At 37.8% G+C, this 24166-nt stretch overlaps 2 protein-coding genes across 3 annotated transcripts; one reads left to right on the top strand and one right to left on the bottom strand.

Moving 5' to 3' along the window:
• The first annotated feature begins 2016 nt into the window (after positions 1–2016).
• Positions 2017–4421, top strand: LOC124643439. Its single transcript, XM_047182427.1, has 3 exons — positions 2017–3031; positions 3121–3655; positions 4021–4421. Exons 1-3 carry the CDS (start codon positions 2017–2019, stop codon positions 4406–4408), a joined length of 1938 nt encoding a protein of 645 aa, XP_047038383.1. The 3' UTR covers positions 4409–4421.
• A 6372-nt stretch (positions 4422–10793) lies between these two features.
• LOC124643437 (mothers against decapentaplegic homolog 3) lies at positions 10794–23534 on the bottom strand. Of its 2 annotated transcripts, none has more exons than XM_047182424.1 (12): positions 23209–23534; positions 21002–21095; positions 20495–20600; positions 19521–19620; positions 17005–17106; positions 16379–16458; positions 15744–15930; positions 15267–15364; positions 14512–14619; positions 13273–13417; positions 12494–12617; positions 10794–11717 (listed from the first exon to the last, which is right to left on the bottom strand). In XM_047182424.1, exons 1-11 carry the CDS (start codon positions 23409–23411, stop codon positions 12494–12496), a joined length of 1347 nt encoding a protein of 448 aa, XP_047038380.1. In that variant the 5' UTR covers positions 23412–23534; the 3' UTR covers positions 10794–11717. The 2 variants fall into 2 exon arrangements, with proteins under 2 accessions (XP_047038380.1, XP_047038381.1); XM_047182425.1 differs by lacking the exon at positions 23209–23534 and adding an exon at positions 23012–23075.
• Positions 23535–24166: the final 632 nt, after the last annotated feature.

The raw sequence follows: 24166 nt of genomic DNA, 5'->3' as shown, positions 1-24166 counted from the left end.
CGTTTTTTCTATTCATCTTTGTCGATTACCTACTTACCATCATCGTCATCTGTCAAGCCTTTTCCCAACTATGTTGGGGCCGGCTTCCAGTCTAACCGGATGTAGCTGAGTAAGTATATAGGGTAGGCGTCGTCCTAATTGGCAGCGATCGTACGATGGCGCGATGCGTTTTTCATCTCACGATCTCACGATCTCACTTGCGAGGTTCAAATAGGACACTCTGATGAAACCTGTATGTTTGAACTCATCGCACGACGAGAACGCATCGTGTCATCGTACGATCGCTGTCAATTAGGACGACACCTTAGATGAAAAACGCATCGCGCCATCGTACGATCGCTCCCAATGAGGGTTTTCTAAAATGGCGTCCACGAGGTGGCAGCACCGAGTCGTCAGGTCCAGGTAACTGTCAAAGTGCTTATCTTTACTATGAATAGTGACCGATTTTAGTGTTTTTTTTATTTTATAATTAAAGCACTGCATTATTGTTTTACTATTGCGGTTGAGTAAATAAAAAAAACTAAATCATATTGTGTTAACAAATTTTTCAACAAGCTTTTCCTTAGTACCAGTGACTTTTGCACCCTCTCTCTTAGCTCAATTTTTAGTTCGGAAACCTTATTCTGACCGTAGTCCATAATAAAATCAATAACACTTCCAATATAACAGAATTTCAATAAACAATAAGTTCGGACCCTACAATTCCATACTATTTGACAGCTGTTTGGACCAGACGCATACGTGGCGCCACCCTGTGGCAGAAAAAATTGAGAAGACCCTCATTAGGACGACGCCGCGCCGTAGACTGGGTACAGTTGTGCCAATTTTCGTTTGATCACCAATAATTTTGTTATTTGACTAATTACCTCGCAGAAAAGGAACTTGTATCGCAATTTGTACATTTGTGTACGTAAAAACACTAATATATTGTTCCTTAATACAATGTATTACTCATAAGATCAATTTAAAAAAAAATGGGAAAGTATCACAACCGGCCACATACCAAGGGCGGTTGTGACACGCATAAACATTTATCAAAATGGTCCATAATATCTTTCATTGTAGAAATGTTTAACATAATAAGCTTACAAACATAGTTTTAACGATTCACGTTTGACTGCGATCCAATCCCGACTCGATTACGATTGAAACGTATGTGGCATTCCGCTATTTTTTTCTTTGAAATAAACGTTTTTATCCTTTTCTGTCATTCAATAATGAATCATTTTGTCTGCAAATGATTAACTATTGCAATATGATTGCAGAGCAAACCGTATAGACCAAAATAGCAGACCAATCGCAGACCAATCGAATGTCGTTGGAATACGATTGGTCTTATATTAGTTAGCAGAATGCCCGATATGGTTAAAACTGCTATTGCGATCATATTGCGATTCGATTTCCACATTATTAACTTAGTAGAATCGGGCCCCTGACGTCATCAACCTAATTATAATAGATACCTGGGCAACCCTTGTTAAGATACCTACTTACTAATTTACCTACCATAAAGCCATCATCGGCCGACTTAAATTCTAATGTCTGCTTGCTAGTCCTATGTGTGCATAGTCAAACTCCGGGACCCAATTTTGAAACTGTACAATTACGACTTTTTACTATAGTTACCGGCACGGATATTGAGCTCTCGGCGGAAGAGTGGGGATCGCTTTGCGCACTGTACACATAAGGCAATAAACCAATAAATCGCTTCTGCGCAGGTGAAGGTCAGGGCTCAATATCCGTGCCGATAACTATAAGAGCAAAGGCCTCATCGGAATAAAACTTTTTGGCTTTAGACTAAGACTCCTTTGAAAGCAAAAGTCGAATAATATAAACACAACCTTCTTTACAACTGGCTGGCAAACTTCTTTCTTGAAAAAGAATGCAACTTTCAGCCGCATTTTGTTTTCAAGTCTGACATTTCCGACAAAAAATGTCACTACACTATGCACTCATCAGGATTAAGTCAACAATATATAAAAAACCATTATTTAATAACTGTAAAGCGGTACAGTTATGATACCATATCGAAATTGCGAAGTATTCGCTAGTGTCATTTTCTTTTTTGTAATCAAAATTTTCTGTAGTTTGGCTATCTGGTATCGCGGTATGTATAGGAAGCAACCGACTTTAACGAGTATACCAGAGCGCAACGAGAACGAAGATGAGCATCTAACTAATAAATGGGTGCCGAAGAAAAAACACGAGGTGCTTAAAGCTAAGTATAAATGTCTTAAGAAACTCTTCCAAATATACGATGCAAGCGTGATTGGGATTCTGCCTGAATCGTACGGCCCCGAAGGCTACTTAGAGGAGGATATTAAGGCCAACAAGAAGAGGAAGAAGCGGTCGCATCGCACGAAGACTGACGCATGCGCCGGGACCACCGAAGTCTCCAGCGGCGACGCCACAGTCCACACTGACACGGAGAAGGAATCCATCGCGACCGCCGTCATCAGAGACTTGAAAATGACTCAATGTTCTTGCACTTCCACGCAGATGGAGTCGCTAGTGTCCAAGGACAACAAGTACTCAGCCACACAGGAGTCCAAAGAAAACATGACTGAAAGGAACTCATCGGTAGACAAAAACTTGATGGTAGAACAGCCCGTGGGGCCGGAACGGCGAGAATGCGAGTTCACACAGACGAGCGAACCTCATCAGCACCCTCACCCGCCGATCCCCTTCCTCATGATCAATGAGAAGCGAAAGCTGACCCGGTTCCAGTGCTTCATACAGCGAATCTTCGGTATTCGTCGGGAAAGACCGTATAAGAATTACGTGTTACCGAACGGCCATGTGTATGCTGCCAGCGATAATAATATCACGCATAACTTTTGCGAGAAGAGACGGCGAAGGGGGCTGAGGTTCAGGAGGCTGCGGCGGCCGAAGAAGATACAGTCTGAGATCGCACTGAGGGATGTCAACAGCCCAGTGATCTTGACTTATGTCCAATCGGTTCAGAGGAGTTGTTTAATGGACACCACGCCGAGGCAGTGTCCTATTTTGGGATGCTGCATGCGCTCTTACGGTTGGTAGTTTTAAGACTGTAGTTGTAATCAAAGTCGACTGTATAACAATGTTTTTAGCAGGTAATATAATCTTCTTTTACTTTTTCAGGCATTATAAATTACAACGACCACCTAAACCTCTGCCACTTCCCCGACAGAAAGTTCATATGTCATTACTGCCACGAGGGCTTCGAGAGAGAGTACGACAAGTTTGTCCACGAGAATGAACACATCGGCATCACCAAGCTGGGAGCCACCAACATCTCCACCCCTTCAACCGATCGACAGACCCTCAAGAAGGCCAGTAACACCCAAACCGACCCCGAGTTGACGAAATGTGATGTTCCAGAAGATAAATTGAAGAAAATCGTGTCGTTCTTCGATAAAATCTCTGACCCGGACCAAATTTTGACGGAAATCAAGAAGAATAGATTCTCTGAATCTAACCTGCAGAATTCTAAATCGGGGACCAATGAAACGGCTGAATCGTCGGATTCTGACAAGAGGACGGTTAGCTGCGTGAACCTACATCGGAAGGTGGATAAGTCGAAGTGCGCCTCATCTGCTGAATCCGAGGTGACTTCGAAACACCAGTTCAGCTCGCCTATCACTTGTCACATTTGTGGAGAGACTTTCAATTACAGGTAAAACTAACCACGAGCCTGGTAAGTTGAAAGACCGTGGTCTAGGAACACCATGTGCAGTTGCCTGGCAATCAACGATTGTTGTGGATAGTTCTTCATTATACAGTAACTCTTACAGTTAACCATTAGGAAAGGTAAGTCTGGCAAACCAATTTTACCCAATTGCCATGGAGCCCTATCCTTTTTCAACACCCTTAACAGCTGGAGGTCCATTTCGGCTGGTGAAGAGATCAGCTACTCTCTTGTTAGTTTTAACTCCTTGGTTATTATGGGGAAATGCACCCTCATTTCCCCTATTCACTTCCACCCGCAGAAAACCATATCCACTTCGAAATCGAAATTTAAAACTAAATATTTTTCCGCAGGCGACAGCTAAGCCTTCATGTAGACCTGGAACACCGAGTCCACGACAAGTTCTCCAAGTTTCACAGCTGCGCCGCCATCCTCAGCAACAGAGCCACGAATCGAGTCGACATGGTCTCCGAAGACGGCAAAATCAAAGTCCAAAGCATAGACAGGTCTCACTCCGGGATACGGAGGTCAACTTCAAGTCTTAGCCAAGACACGTATTCAGAAGTTTCCAGAAGGAAGTCTGACGAAAGCTTGAGCTGCGATCCCTCCACGAATATAGTTTACTATACTTCTATGGAGACAGTTAAGAAGCCGTCAATGGTGAATAGCATTGTCAAGAAAGTTCGGAGCGGCTTCAACAGTTATAAGTGGGAGCCGGGTACAAAAATTATTCGTGTGTAGTCCGTCTTGTGAAGTGGCATTTTGTAAGTGTTTTGATAAAAATATAATGAAAAAGTACAATTTTCGGGTTTTATTTTTGCAGTAAAACAACAATGGGTCAACCATAGAGGAAAGTAAAGCAAAACTTTTTACTTGACTAGCTGTGAGCATGGACATATATTCTAATGATAGGCAAGGTCATACATATACAAATTATTTACAAATATTTTGTCCGCATACGTCCGGCAGAGGAAGACCTAAGGGTGCGTCCACATCTGGCGAATGTGCCGCGAATGTGCAGCTCGCGAGCCGTTTGCTCGCTGCCCGCGAGCTGCGCGCGTGCATTTTTGTTCGTGCTCCGCTTCTGCGCCGCCCGCGCGCAGCTCGCGCGCGACCTAAGCGCCGCACGCGATCAGCGCGCAGGCGGCGCGCGACGTCTGACATCTTCGATAGTACTGAGCCAGTATACGGAACTATAAGGGCGAGAACTGAGTGCGCGCAGATCGCGCGCCGCTCGCGCGAACTGAGTGCGCGAGCCTTGCATGAGTTGCGCTAAAGAGGCACACCAAACTATTGCAGTGACTGCACGCGCGCAGCTCGCGGGCAGGTCGCAAACGGCTCGCGAGCTGCGCATTCGCGGCACATTCGCCAGATGTGGACGCACCCTAAGATAAGACGGATGGATTGCCTGAAAGATGATATGAATAGGAAGGGAGTGAGTGCCAGTATGACGAATGACAGGGGAAAATGGAAGAAAATGACACATTGCGCCGACCCCAAGTAAAATTGGGAACAGGGCAGGAGAAAGAAGAAGAAGATACATTATCTGTTGACCGACGACCCCTGGCAACATTCAGAATCATAAGGCTACGTTCAGATGACAAGCGTACAGTGTGCGTAGCAGTATTACTATGAGTGTGTTCTTTTTTCTCCTACAAAAATTCGGTCTCATATTCCATATATACATATACATATATATGGTCGACCGATATCAAACGTGGGCAGGAAGCCTACAAGCTCCGAAAGTACAGAACCGAATCTTATTCTCCGATACTGGTTATAGTATATTTTTTATAATTTCCAACAAAGCTAACAAGGACATTAAAAAATAAAACACACCAAAAATAAAAAAAACCACACGTTTATTGGTAGTTATTTTCATATAATATTCCTAACACATCCCACGCAGTGAGACCGCCGCAAATAAAGTTTGGAAGCCAGTAAAACATAAATATGGTACAACTTACACTATTGATAACGTAAACTTATTACTAAATATACTATTTTGATGTCTGTTTATCAAATAAACTAACAAAATACATATCAAACAAGATATTATTAAAATGTGGCCATTAAAAATGAAGATTACCAGGTCACAAAAACAACTACCAAATTGGTAGAATTTGAATTAAATGTGACTTTAAAATGTTTTAAAAGTGGAAAAATGTTGTACTTACGATACAATACAAAATCAATATATGTATTTATTATTGTTTATTTCATAAACAGACACCAAAATCATCTACAATAATAATAAAAAAGAGCCGGTATTTATAAATATATTAACGCTGCATACATGAGACAATAATTTGCAGTATTTCTCACCTAGTATATTATTTTTCTTACTGTAATTTTAGCTGTTTTTTGTTTGTCTGAAAATGTTTCCATTATATGGAATTTTACAAATTGTCGATTTTTTATATTAGATGAAGAAAAACTGCAAAATATTGCCAAAATGTTTATCAATAATTAACTTACAACGCAACAAGCAAATCAGTTGAAAAACCAACAATCTCCTAATTGCCTATTAAATTCATTATTTTTATGACAAAATAATTATAATAAAAAAAACCGTTGATCGTACGCCTAGTCACAAAGTAATAATAATAATTAATATATTTTAAACAAATTAACACACGCGATTCCATTTCGTCGTCATTGATATTTAAAAACAAAATGATAATTGTACTTTCTTACAATAACAATCGGATTCAACCTATTTTTAACCGACTTCCCAAAAAGGAGGTTCTGAATTCGAATGTTTTATTTGTAATCGGATCTTTCTTTTTAACCTAACACCCCTTTTAAAGTTTCTTCTCAAGGTTGAACCTACTTTACCCAATAAATCCAGTGTTGTGATACATATAAAAAATCTTACATTTTGTATGTAAATCTGTCACTAGAAGCGATCTCACTTCTACCCTCTAACCAATCAATCTAGCACCGAACCACGATATTAACCGTTACACAGAGAATGTATTTTATAAACAAATCATAGAAGAAAATATTTTTTTTAAAGCTTGCAACACCGGTTCACTGAATTCCCGCTGAAAAGTAATTAAACATATTTCTATCTCTGTCTAATAAAAGAGACATAACTATGTTTTAATTTATATTTAGCGGAGATTGGTGCATAATGGATTAAACAATATTTTTTGCAGTATTTAAACTGTTTTCTTAATAATAACTAAGATCAAATTGTTTGGAAGACTAAATTGTATAGGGTGACTGGTAATTAGTGACTGATACTTGAAAACGTGATTTTACTCACGATTTAAAAAAAATTTCTTAAAGTTACTTTTTTCTATACTCATTACTTTTTATTCTCAGAGCTCGTGGCTAAGGCAAACTCCCACTGATCGACCAATCATAAGGTTAAGCAACGCTTGGCGCGGTCATTCTGTGGATGGCTGACCATTTGGTCACTACATACCAGTCACCTTATATAAAGGGTTATATATCAAAATGTCATTTTAATTGTGCTTAGCAAACAATACTGATATAACAAATTGGTAGAATAAATAAAGATTTCACATAATTTCCATAAATATAAACAATAATTTTAAAAAAGATAATACATTCTCACTACACTTATGAAAAACATGGTGACTTTGAAATTTCATAAAAAAATAAACATATTTTTTTCATGTAGCTGCTTTTTTATCTATCCATAAATATTTTTTCAAAGAAATTTCAAAGCCACCGTTTTTCAAACATCCCTATCCATCTATTAAAAATACCTTTACTCTTAGTATGTACGACAAAATTGATAAGTATACATGGAATTTAAGAAATAAATAGATTTTCAAATACATATAAGCATCTCAACCACTTTTTTAAAACGCCTAAATACGTTGTACGCCTTTTCCCAACTATGTTGGGGTCGGCTTCCAGTCTAACCGGATGTAGCTGAGTACCAGTGTGCCATAAGGAGCGACTGCCTATCTGACCTCCTCAACCCAGTTACCTGGGCAACCCAATACCCCTTGGTAAGACTGGTGTCAGACTTACTGGCTTCTGATTACCCGTAACGACTGCCAAAGATGTTCAATGTTTGTTCAATGTATTTGGCAAATAAAACTTACCAATTTTGTCGCATATACGTCTTAAAACTTGTCCAAAATAACCTCTCTTTTAGCTTTTAATTTTTTTTTTAGTTTTTCAAGTCAATAAGTAATAAGTAAATATATAATATAATGTGCCAATTACTCGCTACGTGGCAGGGTTATAATCGCGAAACCCCTGTCGCGTTTCATTTTGATGCATTGCCGATTACAATATGTTTTTACTAATTAAAAAAAAATGTGTAAGTAATATGGTTAAGGGACGTCCACCAACAAGGTGGACAGACGACCTTATAAAGGTCGCCGGAAGACGCTGGATGCAGGTCGCCTCCAACAGGTATCTGTGGAGATCTAAGGGGGAGGCCTATGTTCAGCAGTGGACGTCCTATGGCTGAGATGATGATGATGAATTTGGTCAAAAATAATTATTGAAAAATCTAAAAGATAGTCAACCAAATGCTTTAGTCTAACTTGATAACTCTTTAAGAAACAGCGCTATTGTAGAGATGTGAAATAGTTATATCGATATGAAAACCTAATGGCAAATGTTTTTTTTTATCAAAGGAGATGGCCAAATTTTCATAGTAAAAAAACCCAGAATCGACAGCAATGAAATGCTTACCAATAGGTTCATTATGATAGACCTTTGATGGTGCCAAAAACTCCAGCCTGAAATCCATGGGGTATAGGAGCTATATCATATTTTCACAAAAATAGGTTGTTGAATTTATATTGATTTTAAAGATCATTTACATCAAGGAACATAAAAAAAAAATCTATGTACACTAAGATTATACTAGCCAACAGTAATATCCCCATAGTTACTGAGATTGCCTGGAGATTAAAAGGTCTTATATTTAACAACTCCAAACACGAAAGCACCGACCTTACTTACTTGGAGAGGTTTCGCAGTTATATGCAACCTTCACAACTGGCTATGAAACGTCTTTTTAAAAATTGTCTTTGAAAATCGTGCCATGTGACATTGTCAAATGTAACAAATGACTTAGCGATGCAAAACGGTCCAATCACGAGTCTGCATTCAACTTCTAATGAACATGAAACAGTAAAAGTAAACTTTTCTGTGAACTAAAATCATGATCGAAAAAACGTTATAAAAAGAGAACCCCATGGTTTTTAGATGATATGAAATACTTTTTTTAATCCTTACATTATACTGAATCCAATCGTACATATGAAGTTTCTGTCGACTCTGGGTGTTTTTTTGGCCATCTCCTTTAATTTTCAAGCAATGCATCCCAATGATAGTACAAATCTTTACATATAAATAACCGTTCGATTAAAACTAAGGTTACATAGTAATCCATAGAAAATAATAATTAAAAAACATTAAATCAAAAACGTAGATATATTTACATTTTTCTTTACTTACTCATATGTTTTGTGTGAAATTCCAGCTTTTTTTTAAATACTCTGTATTATTGTAGTATTTATGGTAAGTTTCTTACAACCATAGACAATATACAACACCAAACTTTTTCGATCGAAAACCATTGTCAAATGCTTTCCTTTTGTAATACTCTTTATTTATGGTTAATTTTCTAACCACCATAGACAATTTACAACACCAAACTTTTTCAATCGAAAACCATAGCCAAAGTGCCAAAGAGATCGCAATTTTTTCACCGTCCAAGACTCGAACTCAGTTCCCACAAAACATACAAATTTACTATCATAAACCACACAACTATAGTTGACGTTTAATATTAATAATTAATAAAAAAAAAAACAACTATGTATACAATACACATTGGTTTTTTAATAAAATCAAGGAGAACAAAATGACTAGCGGAGATGTCATAACGGAAAATCTCATAAGAAAGTAGCGTCGACAACATGCGGGTGTTCGGGGGACGAGGAACGTTAGTCTCCGCCTTCTTTGGAACCCGCCCATTTTTTGTAAAACCAAAAATCTTCGACTGATGTGTGTAGGGACCCGAACGCCTCGTTAGTTCACTCGTAACTGATCGTTATGACCTAGAAGGACTGACCTACCTGCGTTATGGTATCTCCGCTCGTCCTTCCTTTCTCCGTGCTAATAATATAATAAAATCGATAAATGCACGATGCGATGGCGAAATTATGTCAATAGTGTAATTATTTTGTTGCTTTTTAAGAGTAAATTGTTCTTCAAAACATTATGTACAATATATGAATGATACTAATGTTTACCTGTGGGTTCACCCGCGTCCAACTTTCCAAAAAATTCTTTCTTATGACAATTTGTAAAGCATGTCGACATTGCAAGAAAATTGTTTAAGGGTTATGGAATTATTGGTATTGCGGCACGCGCACCTAAGGGGCCAAGAGGGGACGGAGCGTCTGAGCGGGGCGAGGATTACAATACGCGCGCTAGCTTATAACTAGAAGTCGTAAGCGACAAAATGGTTTTGTAATTTTATTATTTAGAAATGATAATTTGACAAAAATTAAGAGGCTTAAATCGGTCCCGTGTGCCCATAATATGTGAATCTCTTTTTTAAAAGAGGTATGTTTGATATATTTTTCTCTGTTATAAAAGTTACCTAATCATGTTTCTACGTCTAACAAAATAAGGTTTTTATCATGAACTTTCAGGTAACCAAGTTGTATTTTGATCCGTTTTGTATTTACTGAGAAAAATTGAGATCATTGGCGGAAACATTTCCAATTCGTCCTCTTAATTATACATTTCAATACACATAGGTATTATAAATGCGAAACTTTACAAGAATGTATGTATGTTTGTTACTCTTCCACGCAAAAACTATTGAATATATATTGATGAAACTTGTCAGTAATATGGCTTAACATACAGCCTATTTTTTATCTATATGAAGAAAGTAGTTTCCGCGGGACGCGGGATATTTAGATTTAGTTCTGACCTGCAGAATTGGGTTTATTCTTAGGTATCATTTGCATATTGTACATAACGTCGACTTAAAAATATTGCATATTGATTCACATTTTTACTTCTTACATGTACATTGTACAATAACAAATAAAAATAATTTCGTTTCCTTAAACACGTACAAAAAGGGACGCTGTTTCATATATTTTTGCGTATTATTGAGGAAATAATTTTTAAAAAATATTTAACCGACTTAGAAAAGGGAGGAAATCATCAATTCCGTATGCATCGAGATGTTTTTTTACTTTTTCATACATTTTGACATAGCTGTTTATTTTTAACCGACTTCCCAAAAAGGAGGAGGTTGAATGTTTGTATTTTTTGTGATAAGTTCGTCAATAATACGCAATAATTAATCACAGACTTGTTTTACATATTGGTTCCGTGCAAAAAGTATTTATTTTCCTTCAAAATAATAAGCGCAATGTTTGCGCAAACTGCGTAATTTAGCGCAAAGGCGTTCTGAAGTGATTGAAACGTTAGTATCGTTTTTTTTACGATTACTTGTTTAGCGCAAAAGTTTGCGCAACCTGCGCTATTTAGCGCAATAAAGTCGATTGGAAAAACTTCAATAAGGTTTTTATTTACTAAGAGAAAAAATAATACTCTTTGCACGGTAAACTCTAATTTTATTAAAACATTTATATTTTATATGTATTGTTTATTATCAAATATTGCGTGCGAAGACTACACAAATATTCATAGATTTATCAAAGATTAGTTTTCCAAGATTTTAACAGACTTCAGAGAAAGGTAGGAAATTCTCAATTAGGATGTTTGTAAGCGAAATATTTTATCAATATACAAAGAAATTTTTACCGATGCGATTTGCACAATGCAATAATGCATTTTTCAAACATGTGCTCCGATTTTTTATAAATTATAATATTTTTGGGAGTTTTTTAGACTGTGCACATTATATACCTTATTTTTTTGCAAGTATAAGCTAAAATCTATGAATACTTATGTACTTTCACGTTAAGCCTACGACTCAAAAAGGAGGTATTCATTGTTTTGAGCTAACTCTGTACATTGTGTGTGAGTATAACTTCTTTCTCTTTACTCTGTGGAGGGTCTGAAAGAGAAAATGATTGGAGTTTTTCATCAAAATTATATTTTAATAATATTTTATAGAATTTTTATTTTTACCCACTAGGGCACAGTATTGAAGAAAAAACATATTTATAAACTCTGACACTAGGGCTTGTTAGGTGATTAAAACTGCAGGTTTCTCGATAAGAGAAAGAATATATGATGAAATGTTTTTTTTTCTTCTATATTATTAGTGGGTAAAGCAGCAACCTCTCAAACCTGAGCGGGTTCGTTTCCAGGTCAGGCAAATACCAAAACAACTTTTCTAAGTTTGTATGTACTTTCTAAGTATACCTTGGACACCAGCGGCTTATTAAAGGTGAAGGAAAACACCTCGAGGAGACCTGGAGTATAAAGTCTGAAATCAGCAACCCGCATCTTGCGCACGTGGTGATGAACGCTCAATCCTTCTCCGTGTGAGAGGAAGCCTGCAGCCCAGCAGTATGTCGATAAAAAGGCTGATGATGATGAACTCCTTCATCTTATCGAGTGGGCTACAGGTTTAATCAAGCAAGCCCTTGTGTCAGAGTTGTCTCAAACCCGCCTGACGGCCTCTGATGTGGTATTGTAGCAACGACTGCTACTGAGTAGCATTCGCGGATTCCGGCCTTACTTACCCCAGCACGGGGTTGTAACTCCGCCAACTTCCAGACTTCGGGCTGCTGTCCTGGGTAACGAACGAAGACTTCGTGCTCAGCAGTAGCGCTGTTGACAGCTAGACCAACGGGGCAGTCGCTGCTGATGATGAGGACTACATACCTAGGACATGGAGGAGCAGGGCAGCCGGGGCGAGCCCATCTGAGTGAGGACGCGGTCGAGCCACTGCAGCGGACCGTTCAGGTGCAGCTCGATCCAGCACGGCGTCGATGTCACTGTTTGACGTCTGAAAATAAAAATATATTTATAGTTATAATCATACAGGAAGGAAAATTAGGCAGGTAGGTCTGGCGCCTTCTTCCAGGTCAAATACGGAAATACCCCTTGGTCAATCATCATCTCCCGAGCCTTTTCCCAACTATGAGGTGAGAGTGGAAGCCGACCCCAAGTCGGCTTCCACTCTCACCGGATTCAGCTAAGTACCAGTGTTTTACCCCTCGGTATTAACTGGTTGTCGGACTTTCTGGCTTAGGACTAGCCGTAATACATAACTTCGAAAGATGTTCAAAGGATAGCAGGGACCCACCAGTTTATCGTGCTTTCCGAAACACGGAAGAACTCTTCCTACTAATATTATAAATGTGAAAGTTTGTGAAAATGTGATGAATGGATGTATGTTTGTTATTCTTTCAAGCAAAAGCGGCTGGACCGATTTGGTTGAAATTTGGTATGTAGATAGGTGATACTTTGGATTAACACATAGGCTGTTTTTTATCAACCCACCACGCGGGCGAAGCCGCGAGCGGAAGCTAGTATCATATTATTACTCATTGAGCCCACAGTCAGACCGTTACAACGGTCTTGTTGGGCGTTGTATATAATTTGATTTTATTTACTTTTATTTATAATAAATAAAGTAAATAAAACAACACTATATCTACCTGTACTCGGCCCCCCAGCCCTTGACGAAGCTCATGCGTATAGTACACATGCGCGTGAGCTGGAACACCGCCTCGAAGCCCTGCGACACCGACTGCGACAGCAGGGCCGCGAATTCCTGGTTGTTGAAGATCTTGAGGTTGCAGCCTGGGGATATAAAGTTAGATGTTAGTTTAAAAAGCATGCAGAAACACATTTTAAATGAGTTCAATACTGAAAGATGGCTGGGTTTTAAGCTCGTTTTAAGCTCCCAAAGGCGAGCTAATTCTGTCAATTTCTTCAATAATTTCAACCTTATAACAATAGTGGAAGGTTAGTGTTCGTTTGGTAAAATTTGACAGGTAAGGGTAGATTTAATTGCTGGCGTTTGTACATAGGCGAGCTTAAAACCCAGAATTGAATTATCTTAAAAGGACGAATTGGAAATTTTGGCGCTAATGATCTCAATTTTTCTCAGTAAATACAAAACGGATCAAAATACAACTTGGTTACCTGAAAGTTCATGATAAAAACCTTATTTTGTTAGACTTCAAAACATGATTAGGTAACTTTTATAACAGAGAAAAATATATCAAACATACCTCTTTTTAAAAAGAGATTCACATATTATGGGCAAACGGGACCGATTTAAGCCTCTTAACTTTTTTCGTAGTTGAGTATATACATACTCTTTAAAATTGTAGAAGGAATTTTTATCAAATTATCATTTCTAAATAATAAAATTACAAAACCATTTTGTCGCTTACGACTTTTTTTTTTATAAGCTAGCGCGCGTATTGTTATCCTCGCCCCGCTCAGACGCTCCGACCCCTTTTGGCGCCTTAGATGCGCGTGCCGGTTATGGAATTATTGTTTACCAATTCGTCGCCTTAATAGCAAACCTTAGAGCGATAGAGAGATTCGATAGGGTAAAGAAAGCAACCACAAAGAATTTATTTACACAAAATTTAACAAAAATATACTAATAATATTGGTTGTTTGGAAGAATTGTTTATTGAACAACAGATATCACTTAAAAACTGAAATCATAAGTAGTAAGTAAATAGAAGTTTTCAATACGTATGTTAAGCAATCTGTCAATACTGGCATTGTGCGAAAGAGATGGTAAACTCAGTACTCATTTGTTAAAAAAAAAAATTGATAGACCGTATTAAGAACGTCCTACAAAAATTCGGCCCGATTATCTTTTCTTCAAATATCCTGACGAATTTAGGTAATGGCTAGGCAGATAACTAACTGACCTGGTGGTATCTTGCAGACGGTGGCCGGATGCCATCCGTAGCGCTGGTTGCAGTTGGGGCTCTGCACGAATATCGACGAGTCGCTCAGGCATTCTGCGAATACTTCTCCTGGAAATAAAGAAATTATTATAAGTGCTGTTTAAAATATCTACACGTCTACAACTATTAAGAAAATTGTGATATGGGTACAGTCAATGAATGCATGTATTTATTTATTTATCTGAATTATGTAAGTACAAAGGTCATCATCAGCCTATCGCAGTCCACTGCTGGACATAGGCCTCTCCAAGTGCACGCCACTGAGATCGATTTTCGGCTTCTCGCATCCAGCTCCTGCCAGCCGTCTTGCGCAAGTCATCACTCCACCGTGCCTGAGGACGTCCTACACTACGTTACGAACCTATACCGTTACCTAAATTCGTAAGTACAAAGGTGTCATATTTATAATATTTACACAAAAAATTGTCTGCTACTTCCATAGATCTACACTCTATTCAAAGAAAAAAAAACTTTTTTTTGTTTGCTTGTTTGTAAAGGCTCTGATACTACTGAACCAATTTTAATAATTCTTTCTCTGTTGGGAAACTATATATTTTATCCAAGTATGATAATTAGAGTTTTCGAGGGTCTGATACCTTATACACATGGTGATTAACATTCCTTCTCTGTATGAGAAGAGGCCTGCGTTCTGCAGTGTGACAATAAAAAAGGCTGGTGATAAAGGTGATAAATGATATTGATAGTAATTTACTTACCGCCAATATAATACAGTCTGACTCCTTTGCCGATGTGTCTGCGAGTTTGTTCCACCACCTCGTTACGATTCACGTTAGACAACAGGCCTAGGCAGAACCTGTCAAGCAAATAATAGGGTATTAGAACATTTTTTAATGAGAAATTACATAAACTGTTTGCATAAAGATAAGCAATAGAATAGTGTAGATAGTGGATAAACAATAATATTGCGGTATCAGATAGGCAGTACGCTCCATTGGGCAGCTGGCTGATCACCTTAGAGAAGAGCCGCATTGTACGACAATCAGCCAGTGGTGATGATTATACTTGCCACTCATTTTAATCCAGTTCACGTTCAAGATCAGCAGCCTTGGCCGATAATCAGCCAAGCCACCTCACCTCTCACTGTTGATAGAATGACCAGCTGGTCGATCACCTTCAAGGTTAGCCACTTTGGCTGACGATCAGCCGCCTCGGCCGATGATCAGCCAACTCACCTCTCGCTGTTGCTGGGGTCGGTGAAGCCGTCCACGGTGATGGAGGGCTGCGAGGCATGGAAGGTCTCGCCCACGCGCGTGTTGAGCTCGTAGTAGCTGATGCTGCACCAGAACGCTGGCTCGTGGTACAGGACTGGGGCTGCTTCGGCTGTTAGCCCCGGCGGGGATGGGGTTAGACGGGTTAAGTCTGGAAGAGAGGATGTTCTTTTAGTAAGTAATTGGTATGAGACAGCTGTATAGGTCAATCATCAGGATTAATTCACGCTAGCGTGGATGGGTGACCATATTTTAATGACGAGTTCCTCAGCGTTTCGGAAAGCACGTTAAGTGGGTAGGACCCAGCTGACATTTGAATAATAAGATGAGTTGGTAGTGGTATATGGCCCGAATTGATCAGCTAGTAATAAAATATGGTACTATACAAAAAAGAACAAGAGCCAGCGGTTACCAAACCTCAGATATTTTAAAAAGCTGCAATTTGTATCTTCATTAATTCTAAAATTAGTATGAATTTATTTACATCGTTAGGCTTGAAGTGGCTATGTAACACATTTGTTTTTCAGGTTTAACAGCCGCTAACTTCTTGGTAAGAGTGAATGTGTGTGAAATATAATAAAAATTGTGTACAAACTCACTCATGTTGTCGTTATGGTCCATCGGGTCTCCGTCCTCGCTGATGTAGCCCGGGGGAGGTGTCTCCACCGTTGATGAACTCCTGCAAATTAGAACAATTTTAAATGATGATGTCCTCCAAACCGATTATCGGCTACGGCGGCTGTTCTCGTGTAAGGAGATTAGCCAGCTGCGCAGGACATATAATAGTGCACGAGCATTTGCGCAGACATAGATGCACTCACTATTCCTTCACTCTCATAGCGTGATAGGACGGCAATCCGACACCACAATATACATACATAATAAATCAATCACCAACTTCCAGACTACGGGATGCTTTGTGAAAGTTTCGAAAACCCACAAAGTGATTTTGTGCCGACCCGGGAATTGAACCCACAGCTAGACCAACGAGGTAGAACATTAAATAGTGGCTTACTGGTTAATGCCGTCTGCATCTCAAGTACGAGTGATAGAAAAAGTCTTACCATGTAATTTAGATGTTATACATCCACAATACAGTAACTTTGCACCCGCATATTAGTCCCCTTAAAAGGTGAATTTTCAAAAATCTTTTTTCAGTGATCTCTTACATTTTAAAAGGACAACCAAAATTTTTGTATTTAATAATCCTTATTAATATACTGACACATGCACGGTGGTGTTGCCTGGCACCTGCTGCGCGAGCGTGGCCTCCAGGTACATGGCGCTGTGGGCGCCCACGCCCACCACGCCGCCGCTCTGCATCACACTGGAACATATACATAACAATATCATCAAATATGTATAGGATTATACACATACAATGAGTGAATGTGAGAGAGAGAAGGACATGTATGTCAAAGGGAGAAAGGATGGAAGGGATTTTAAAAACCGGCCAAGTGCGGGTCGGACTCGCGCACCAAAGTTTCCGTACCATTATTTAAAATCACATTTGTTGTATGGGAGCCCCACAAAATATTTATTTTATTCTAGTTTTCAGTATTTTTATTTGATGTTATAGCGGCAACAATAATACATCTTCTATGAAAATTTCAACTCTCTAACTATCACGGTTCATGAGATACAGCCTGATGACAGACGGACAGACGGACCGACGGACAGAGGAGCGAAAACAATAGGGTCCCGTTTTACCCTTTGGGTACGGAACCGTAAAAAATATCAAAGTTATCTTCATTGAAATAAGGCTTGGGCTGCGGGATTGTTCGAAAGTTACTGCGGCCCTGGTACATAAAGGGCTTAAGAAGGAACATGGTCGGTTTTAGTCAGTGAGAGTCTGACATTCCCTCACGCTGCTAACCTACAGCAGGAGGGGTCATTTCGATGATTTCCCATTGAAAAATAAGTTGGGGTTGGCTTCCAGTCTAATAGGATGCAGCTGAGTACCAGTGAGCCACATGCAGAGACTGCCTATCTGACCTCAACCCAGAAGCCTGGGCGACCCGATACCCTTTGAAAAGACTGGTCTGACTTTCCGGCTTCTAACCCACCAATTGAATGTGCCTTCCGAAACACGGAAGAACTCGTCATAACAAACTGGCAATTGGAAAAAGACAAGGCATTTTACTTAAAATAAATATTATTTCACTTACAGACACTGTAGCATTGTAGAGATGTGTAAAAACTAAGATATGGGTAAAAACAAAGTCCTTTGAAGGATGTTTAAAAACTGCGTAAAAAAATATTGCATTGTTATCATTATATTATTTTTGTAATCTAATCAAAACTAACTTATATCAGTTATTGTTAGTTATGCAATATCTTGTTTTGAAAAACCAAACTAATTATGCAGGTGTCATTTTTAACCAACTTCCCAAAAAGCAGATTCTCACGAATGTGTATTTGTATGTTTGTTCGCGCATATCCGTCGTTTACCAACCGATATGAACAATACTTTTGTTTAAATCAAATCAAAACATTTATTAATTTATCAAAGTTCACAATAATATATAACATTATTTCTTAAAATCTAGACATATGTGCTAAGCTAAGCTGTTTGTACTTCCCAAATCCCCATCCAGTCCCATTGTCATCAGGACAAGAATCTGATGATGGAATCGCTGAGATATCAAGGGCAATTTTCGAAAGTTGTCTACATGAATAGGGTACTCATCAACTTAACGCTCATAAAACAACAAAAGGGGGTCATTACTACTGCTTTACTGTCAATCTGTCACCAAGCTTTGTCTCATGAACCGCCACATTTAGACTGTTAAAATTTTCACAGACTACATATGTATTTCTGTTGATGCTATAAAACACAAATACATATACTGAAAACTAGAATATAATAAACATTTTAGGAGGCCCCCATACAGCCAACATGTTTTATTATTGCTCGTTTTATACGAAACCCTTCGTGAGCGAGTCCGAATCGCACTTTTGGCGGTTTTTGAACCAACTTGTTTATTATTGAAAATAAATGATAAGTTTGATTACTAATTGTTTTTCTCCTTCACTTGTCTATTTAGTATTACAATATCCGTATTACAGTTATCAATATCCTAGTCATGCTTTGGTCAACCGGTTAAAACTAGGTTTAACCGCACTTCGAGTATCAGCCGTATCATATGAACCGGATATATCCTGTCCTGAGATATAAGGATTTATCGACTTTCCTTAGGATTGTGGCCGGCTTTTGCAAATAGCATGAAATCTCAGCATTTTAAAGATCTAATTCAGCCTGAAAGGCATTTGTCATATTTATTTTGTTCAGATATCGCACTAACGCAGTTTACATACACAGGTGTATGTAAACTGCGTTAGTGCGATACAACGCGTGAGCGATATCAGTAGTATATAAAAACGACAATGTATTTTTAAATATATTTACAGAAAAAAAAACGCTGGGGTTTTCAACGCTAATCGAGACTTTACACTTATGTCATGTGGTACCATTACAGAAATCAGTAAGTCTGACAACCAGTCTTACCAAGGGGTATTGGTTTGCTAGGGTAACTGGGTTGAGGAGGTTGTGGAGGTCAGATAGGGCAGTCACTTCTTGTAAAACACTGGTACTCAGCTGCATCCTGGTAAACTTTCCTGGAAAAGCTCGGCTGAACTGATTTGGCTTTTTTTGGTTTTAAAATGTTTGTAGAGGTCCAGGGAAGGTTTAGAAGACGATACGAAGTTCGCGGGATCAGCTATTATGTAATAAATACTAACGTGTCAGTGTGTTCGTGATGCGGCTGGTGATAGTCCGTGTAGGGCGGCGGCGCGCGGACCTCGCTGTCTCCGTGCCGGGGCACTAGGATCGGGGGCAATGCTGGAACAACACAATAACACATTAAAATAATAATAAATAAGGAATTAGTAAGCTTGATTAGCTTCTGCTAGTGGTCTAACCCTCGTCCGGTAGGAACTACTTAATGTAACCAGATATAAAGTAGCCTATTTCCTTGACCAATAGAATATCTAAAGATTTTTTTAAATGAGGGTTTTCGATACGTTTTCTGCCGCCAGGCGGCGCTTCGTATGCGTCAGGTCCAAACAGCTGTCAAATAGTATGGAATTGTAGGGTCCGAACTTATTGTCTATTGAAATTCTGTTATATTGGAAGTGTTATTGATTTTATTATGGACTACGGTCAGAATAAGGTTTCCGAACTAAAAATTGAGCTAAGAGAGAGGGTGCAAAAGTCACTGGTACTAAGGAAAAGCTTGTTGAAAAATTTGTTAACACAATATGATTTAGTTTTTTTTATTTACTCAACCTCAATAGTAAAACAATAATGCAGTGCTTTAATTATAAAATAAAAAAAAAAAAACACTAAAATCGTTCACTATTCATAGTAAAGATAAGCACTTTGACAGTTACCTGGACCTGACGACTCGGTGCTGCCACCTCGTGGACGCCATTTTAGAAAACCCTCATTGGACCAGTGGTTACAAAAATTTGCGTGTTGAAGTAAACAGACAAACAAACTCTGTAGCTTTATCACATCCAATTTGACAAAATTGTTTCGGTATTAGCTAGCCCATTTATTGAGGAAGGCTGTAGACTACCTTTAATTCAGATGTAGGAATTAATCCCCACAGACACTGGGTGAAACCGCAGGTGGAAGTTAATTAATAATTTATTGAAATTTCAAATTAATCTATATCAAGCTCAAGAAAATAGTGTAACAAAGTATAACTTACCGGGTGAATCAATTTTATTGTAATGATAAGGGTTGATGCAGACCTCGTCTTTCTTCAACTGGTAAGCGTATTCACAGTGGTCCACTGGCTTTAGCTCATGCTGGCTCTGAAATGTATATTAATAATTACATTGAAATAGATAGCTTTTCTGCTAGCAAATTTTTTCATCAGTGCTTCATTTTCAGATGCCAGTCACAGGTACTCAACATTATTAATTCAAACTAAAGTTACAAAATTATGGGCCCGTAATTTGTAATTTTACTATTAGGCAATTGAAATTTTTATGTGTCTACAACACCTTACTTGTGTTATATAACAAAATACAGTGCAGTATGTACTATTTATAAGATCTTTAAGACCCTTGACAGGCTTGTTTTACAAATGAATCATTTCTGCTAATAATTGTAAACATAAAAGAAAACTACCTCTTTCTAACTAGTATGTGTGTATGTATTTTCATATTCAAAACTTAGTTTTCAAAATAAATATCAATATAATGTGTCTTACCTGTAGCTGCGGCCAACGCCACAGCCTGCAATAGACAACATGCGGCAATCCTTTGCGGTACTGTCCGTTTATCACGTTCTCGTTAGGTTTCACTCTGTGGAAGAAATTCAACATTGTATTATGTACACTAATTATACTATTATTACCATTAAAATTATGAGTTATTTCTGATTAACTTTGGCTATATTTTATGGAGCGATAAAAAATGCAAGTGCTAAAGCCAAATAACCTGATACAGCTGCTTTTAAACACCTTTGATAGATGTAAAAATACCACTGATGATTATAAGCGGGCGGCAATGAAATTCCCCCAAGGCATGGGACTTCAAAACAACAAAATTATTTGATTAGTAGAGACGAGATCTGAATTTTACTTTTATTGTACACCTAATAAATTCACATGCATACAAAATGCATAATGCAGATATGACATTTGCAGTCAAATGACCCCATATGACCCCTGTGTAAATGTCAATAATCCTTGACCTTTTTCTTTAAAACATCCAAAACTATAAAATTCTACATCAAATAGGAGAAGAATAGAAAACTTAGTTTAAGTTTACTCCATTTGAGTAAGCACTAAAGGTAAACCATCTTGATAGGACTTTTTCTCCTTCCACACTCTTCTATCTGCCGTCATCTCACAAGGAACTATATCGACTTTCACACAATCCACCCATAGTTTTTATGGTTGTCCCCTTTCAATATATAAGTAAGTTCAGCCTTTATATCGTCCCACTGCTGGGCTGCGGCCTCCTCTCACATGGAGAAGGATTGAGCATTAATCACCACGCTTGCTCAATGTGGGTTGATGATTTCAGACTATATAGTCTAGGTTTCCTCAAGATGTTTTCCTTCACCTTTTTATCAGCCATTGGTGTCCAAGATATACTTAGAAAGTACATACAAATTTAGAAAAGTTGCATTGGTACTTGCCTGAATTGGAATCGAACCTACACCCTCATACTCGCGAGGTTGGTTCTTTACCCACTAGGCCACCACAACTAATAAAAAAAATGACCTTACTTGGGAAATAAATCTAAAATCTAAAATCTTGCTTAGCAGTAACTATCTAAACCATATTATTATAGAACTACTAACTTTCAAGTAACAATTTTTAACTCATAACAACATAAAACCTCCTTGGAAAGGTCAAAAGAGGTCATTAATCTGGCCAGACAAGTTTTAATGAGCTTAACACAACAGTCAATAAGAATTATAAAATTAAAATAAGTTAATAACCCAAAAAATAACTATGTATTCAGTTATTTTCACATTATCAGTAATTATGAATTAAAATATTAATAAATTAGAATGCAATCGATCGAATTTGCATGAATTTGGCGGCAAATGATTTCCTGGCGGAATGTCATTGGGGCATTGTCCCATAGTTGCAGCAAGGCACAGAATTTTTAATGTACAAATCCAATAAGGTTCTGATTGGCATTGTTTCATTAAAATAACCACTTTTTAGTGTAAAATAAGAAACAAGAACAATATACTCACCAAATAAAACTCCGGAACACGTATTTATTACACAGGAATTGCAATATTGTCGCATAAATTAGAAGCTGTTAACTCTATCAATAACACTACACGGAACTACTGACGTATTCACTTTCAAGGACGAAAGGATACGCGGATGTCCTTCAAAATGCGCACAAAACACAAAAAATGTATAAAACACACGTTTCCTGTATTAATTACTTAGGAAATTAGCAATAAAGAATTCGCAATGTTCAAAATATGTCCGCCATGTTGACAGAGCACTTCGATTTGTTTTGACGGAGTCTTGACCTTTCCGATTTTACGTCCTGTACGTTATGCAACCAAAATGCGATGGTCGCTGCAATCTGCGGCAGTCAACTATTAATAGGTGACTTTCGAATTTAGCCGGGTAATAGGACCACCGAAATAATCCGACCACAGAAAATATTGAACTTTATCGAATAATGAGAAATAAAGATTCAAGAAATACTATAAAATAAGAATCTTATAAGTTTAGATTTACCTGTAAACTAGAACCAATTTCTTTAGCAAAAATGTCATTTAAGTTCAAGATTTTAGCAATAGATTTGCTCACCGAAAACCATTCCTATTTCAGGGATATAAGGTTCAAAAACATTGCAAGGATACACATTAGCCACCGGAAACGTCACATTCCCAAATGATTGTTATCACGAAAAAATAAATCAATATTAGACTAACCTGGGAATAGTTACGCATTTCGTATGACTATTTTGGCTTGATATCGCCTTTTCCAATTCTTCGAGAGCTCCGCTTTTCTTTAATTTCTTAACTAAACTCTTTACTGCCTTCTCAGACCATTTATCTTCGGCAGCAGATGAACCCTCAGGGCCTTTTTTCCACCCTAACAGCCGTTTCACGACCGGTGGAGTTAAGGGAAACATACCGCGACACTTCACTCACTAAGTCATTAAAATAAACAATGTATCATTTGCATGGGAAATTATATATTCGCGCACAATTATTATGTTCCGTATTTAGATACAACTCTCGGCCATATTGCGAATGTGAATGACAGTTCACTTGTCAATCAACAAATCAAAGAATTCTGTCTCTGTCGCATCCCGGCTTATTTACTAGAATTTTAAATAACACAGACTTTGGAGACACTAATTTAGGACTGTAAAATATGCCAATTTTACTCATTCATAATGTGTACTACTTGAAGTATAACATTTCATTTGAATTATTTATCAATTTGGAATAAATATACATGAGCCTGTCTCTTTCTCACATAATTATTTTTAATACAAACAAAGGGCGTTTCCATAAACAATTTTAATCAGCCAAATGTGCGAAAATGTACAATTAATCTTCTTTGTGTATTTTCCTGTTATTCAATTACATTTAATATAAACTGTTCTCACCAAACAATCAATATTATTAGATATAATAAACAGCAAATTGCATTCATTCAGAAAACTCGTACAGACATTAAGTAATTCATCAAAATATATTCACATTTTCACCACATTTCTATCATTTTGAACAATGCACATTTTTAAAATGACATAAAAAAATATTCCCGTATTATTGTAGGCTATTTAAAAAAAAATAATTTATTTTGTACTTTCAAGAAAAATGGATACATTGCTGTTTACCACAACTCGCTTGCGAAGCAGCAATCTACATCAAAAAT

The sequence above is a fragment of the Helicoverpa zea genome, chromosome 27 (assembly GCF_022581195.2).
Source record: "Helicoverpa zea isolate HzStark_Cry1AcR chromosome 27, ilHelZeax1.1, whole genome shotgun sequence".
Taxonomy (NCBI): domain Eukaryota; kingdom Metazoa; phylum Arthropoda; class Insecta; order Lepidoptera; family Noctuidae; genus Helicoverpa; species Helicoverpa zea.
The sequence above is the reverse complement of the archived record's forward strand: the minus strand, read 5'-3'. Positions and strand labels throughout refer to the sequence as shown.

Coding starts and splice junctions, on each gene's coding strand:
- LOC124643439 (XM_047182427.1), top strand. CDS start 2,017: ATGATACCATATCGAAATTGCGAAGTATTCGCTAGTGTCATTTTCTTT. Junction 3,032..3,120: donor ATGCTGCATGCGCTCTTACG/GTTGGTAGTTTT, acceptor TTACTTTTTCAG/GCATTATAAATTACAACGAC. Junction 3,656..4,020: donor GGAGAGACTTTCAATTACAG/GTAAAACTAACC, acceptor ATTTTTCCGCAG/GCGACAGCTAAGCCTTCATG.
- LOC124643437 (XM_047182424.1), bottom strand. CDS start 23,411: ATGTTTCCCTTAACTCCACCGGTCGTGAAACGGCTGTTAGGGTGGAAA. Junction 15,931..16,378: donor GGACCATAACGACAACATGA/GTGAGTTTGTAC, acceptor CCTCTCTTCCAG/ACTTAACCCGTCTAACCCCA. Junction 13,418..14,511: donor CGTCTGCAAGATACCACCAG/GTCAGTTAGTTA, acceptor TTATATCCCCAG/GCTGCAACCTCAAGATCTTC.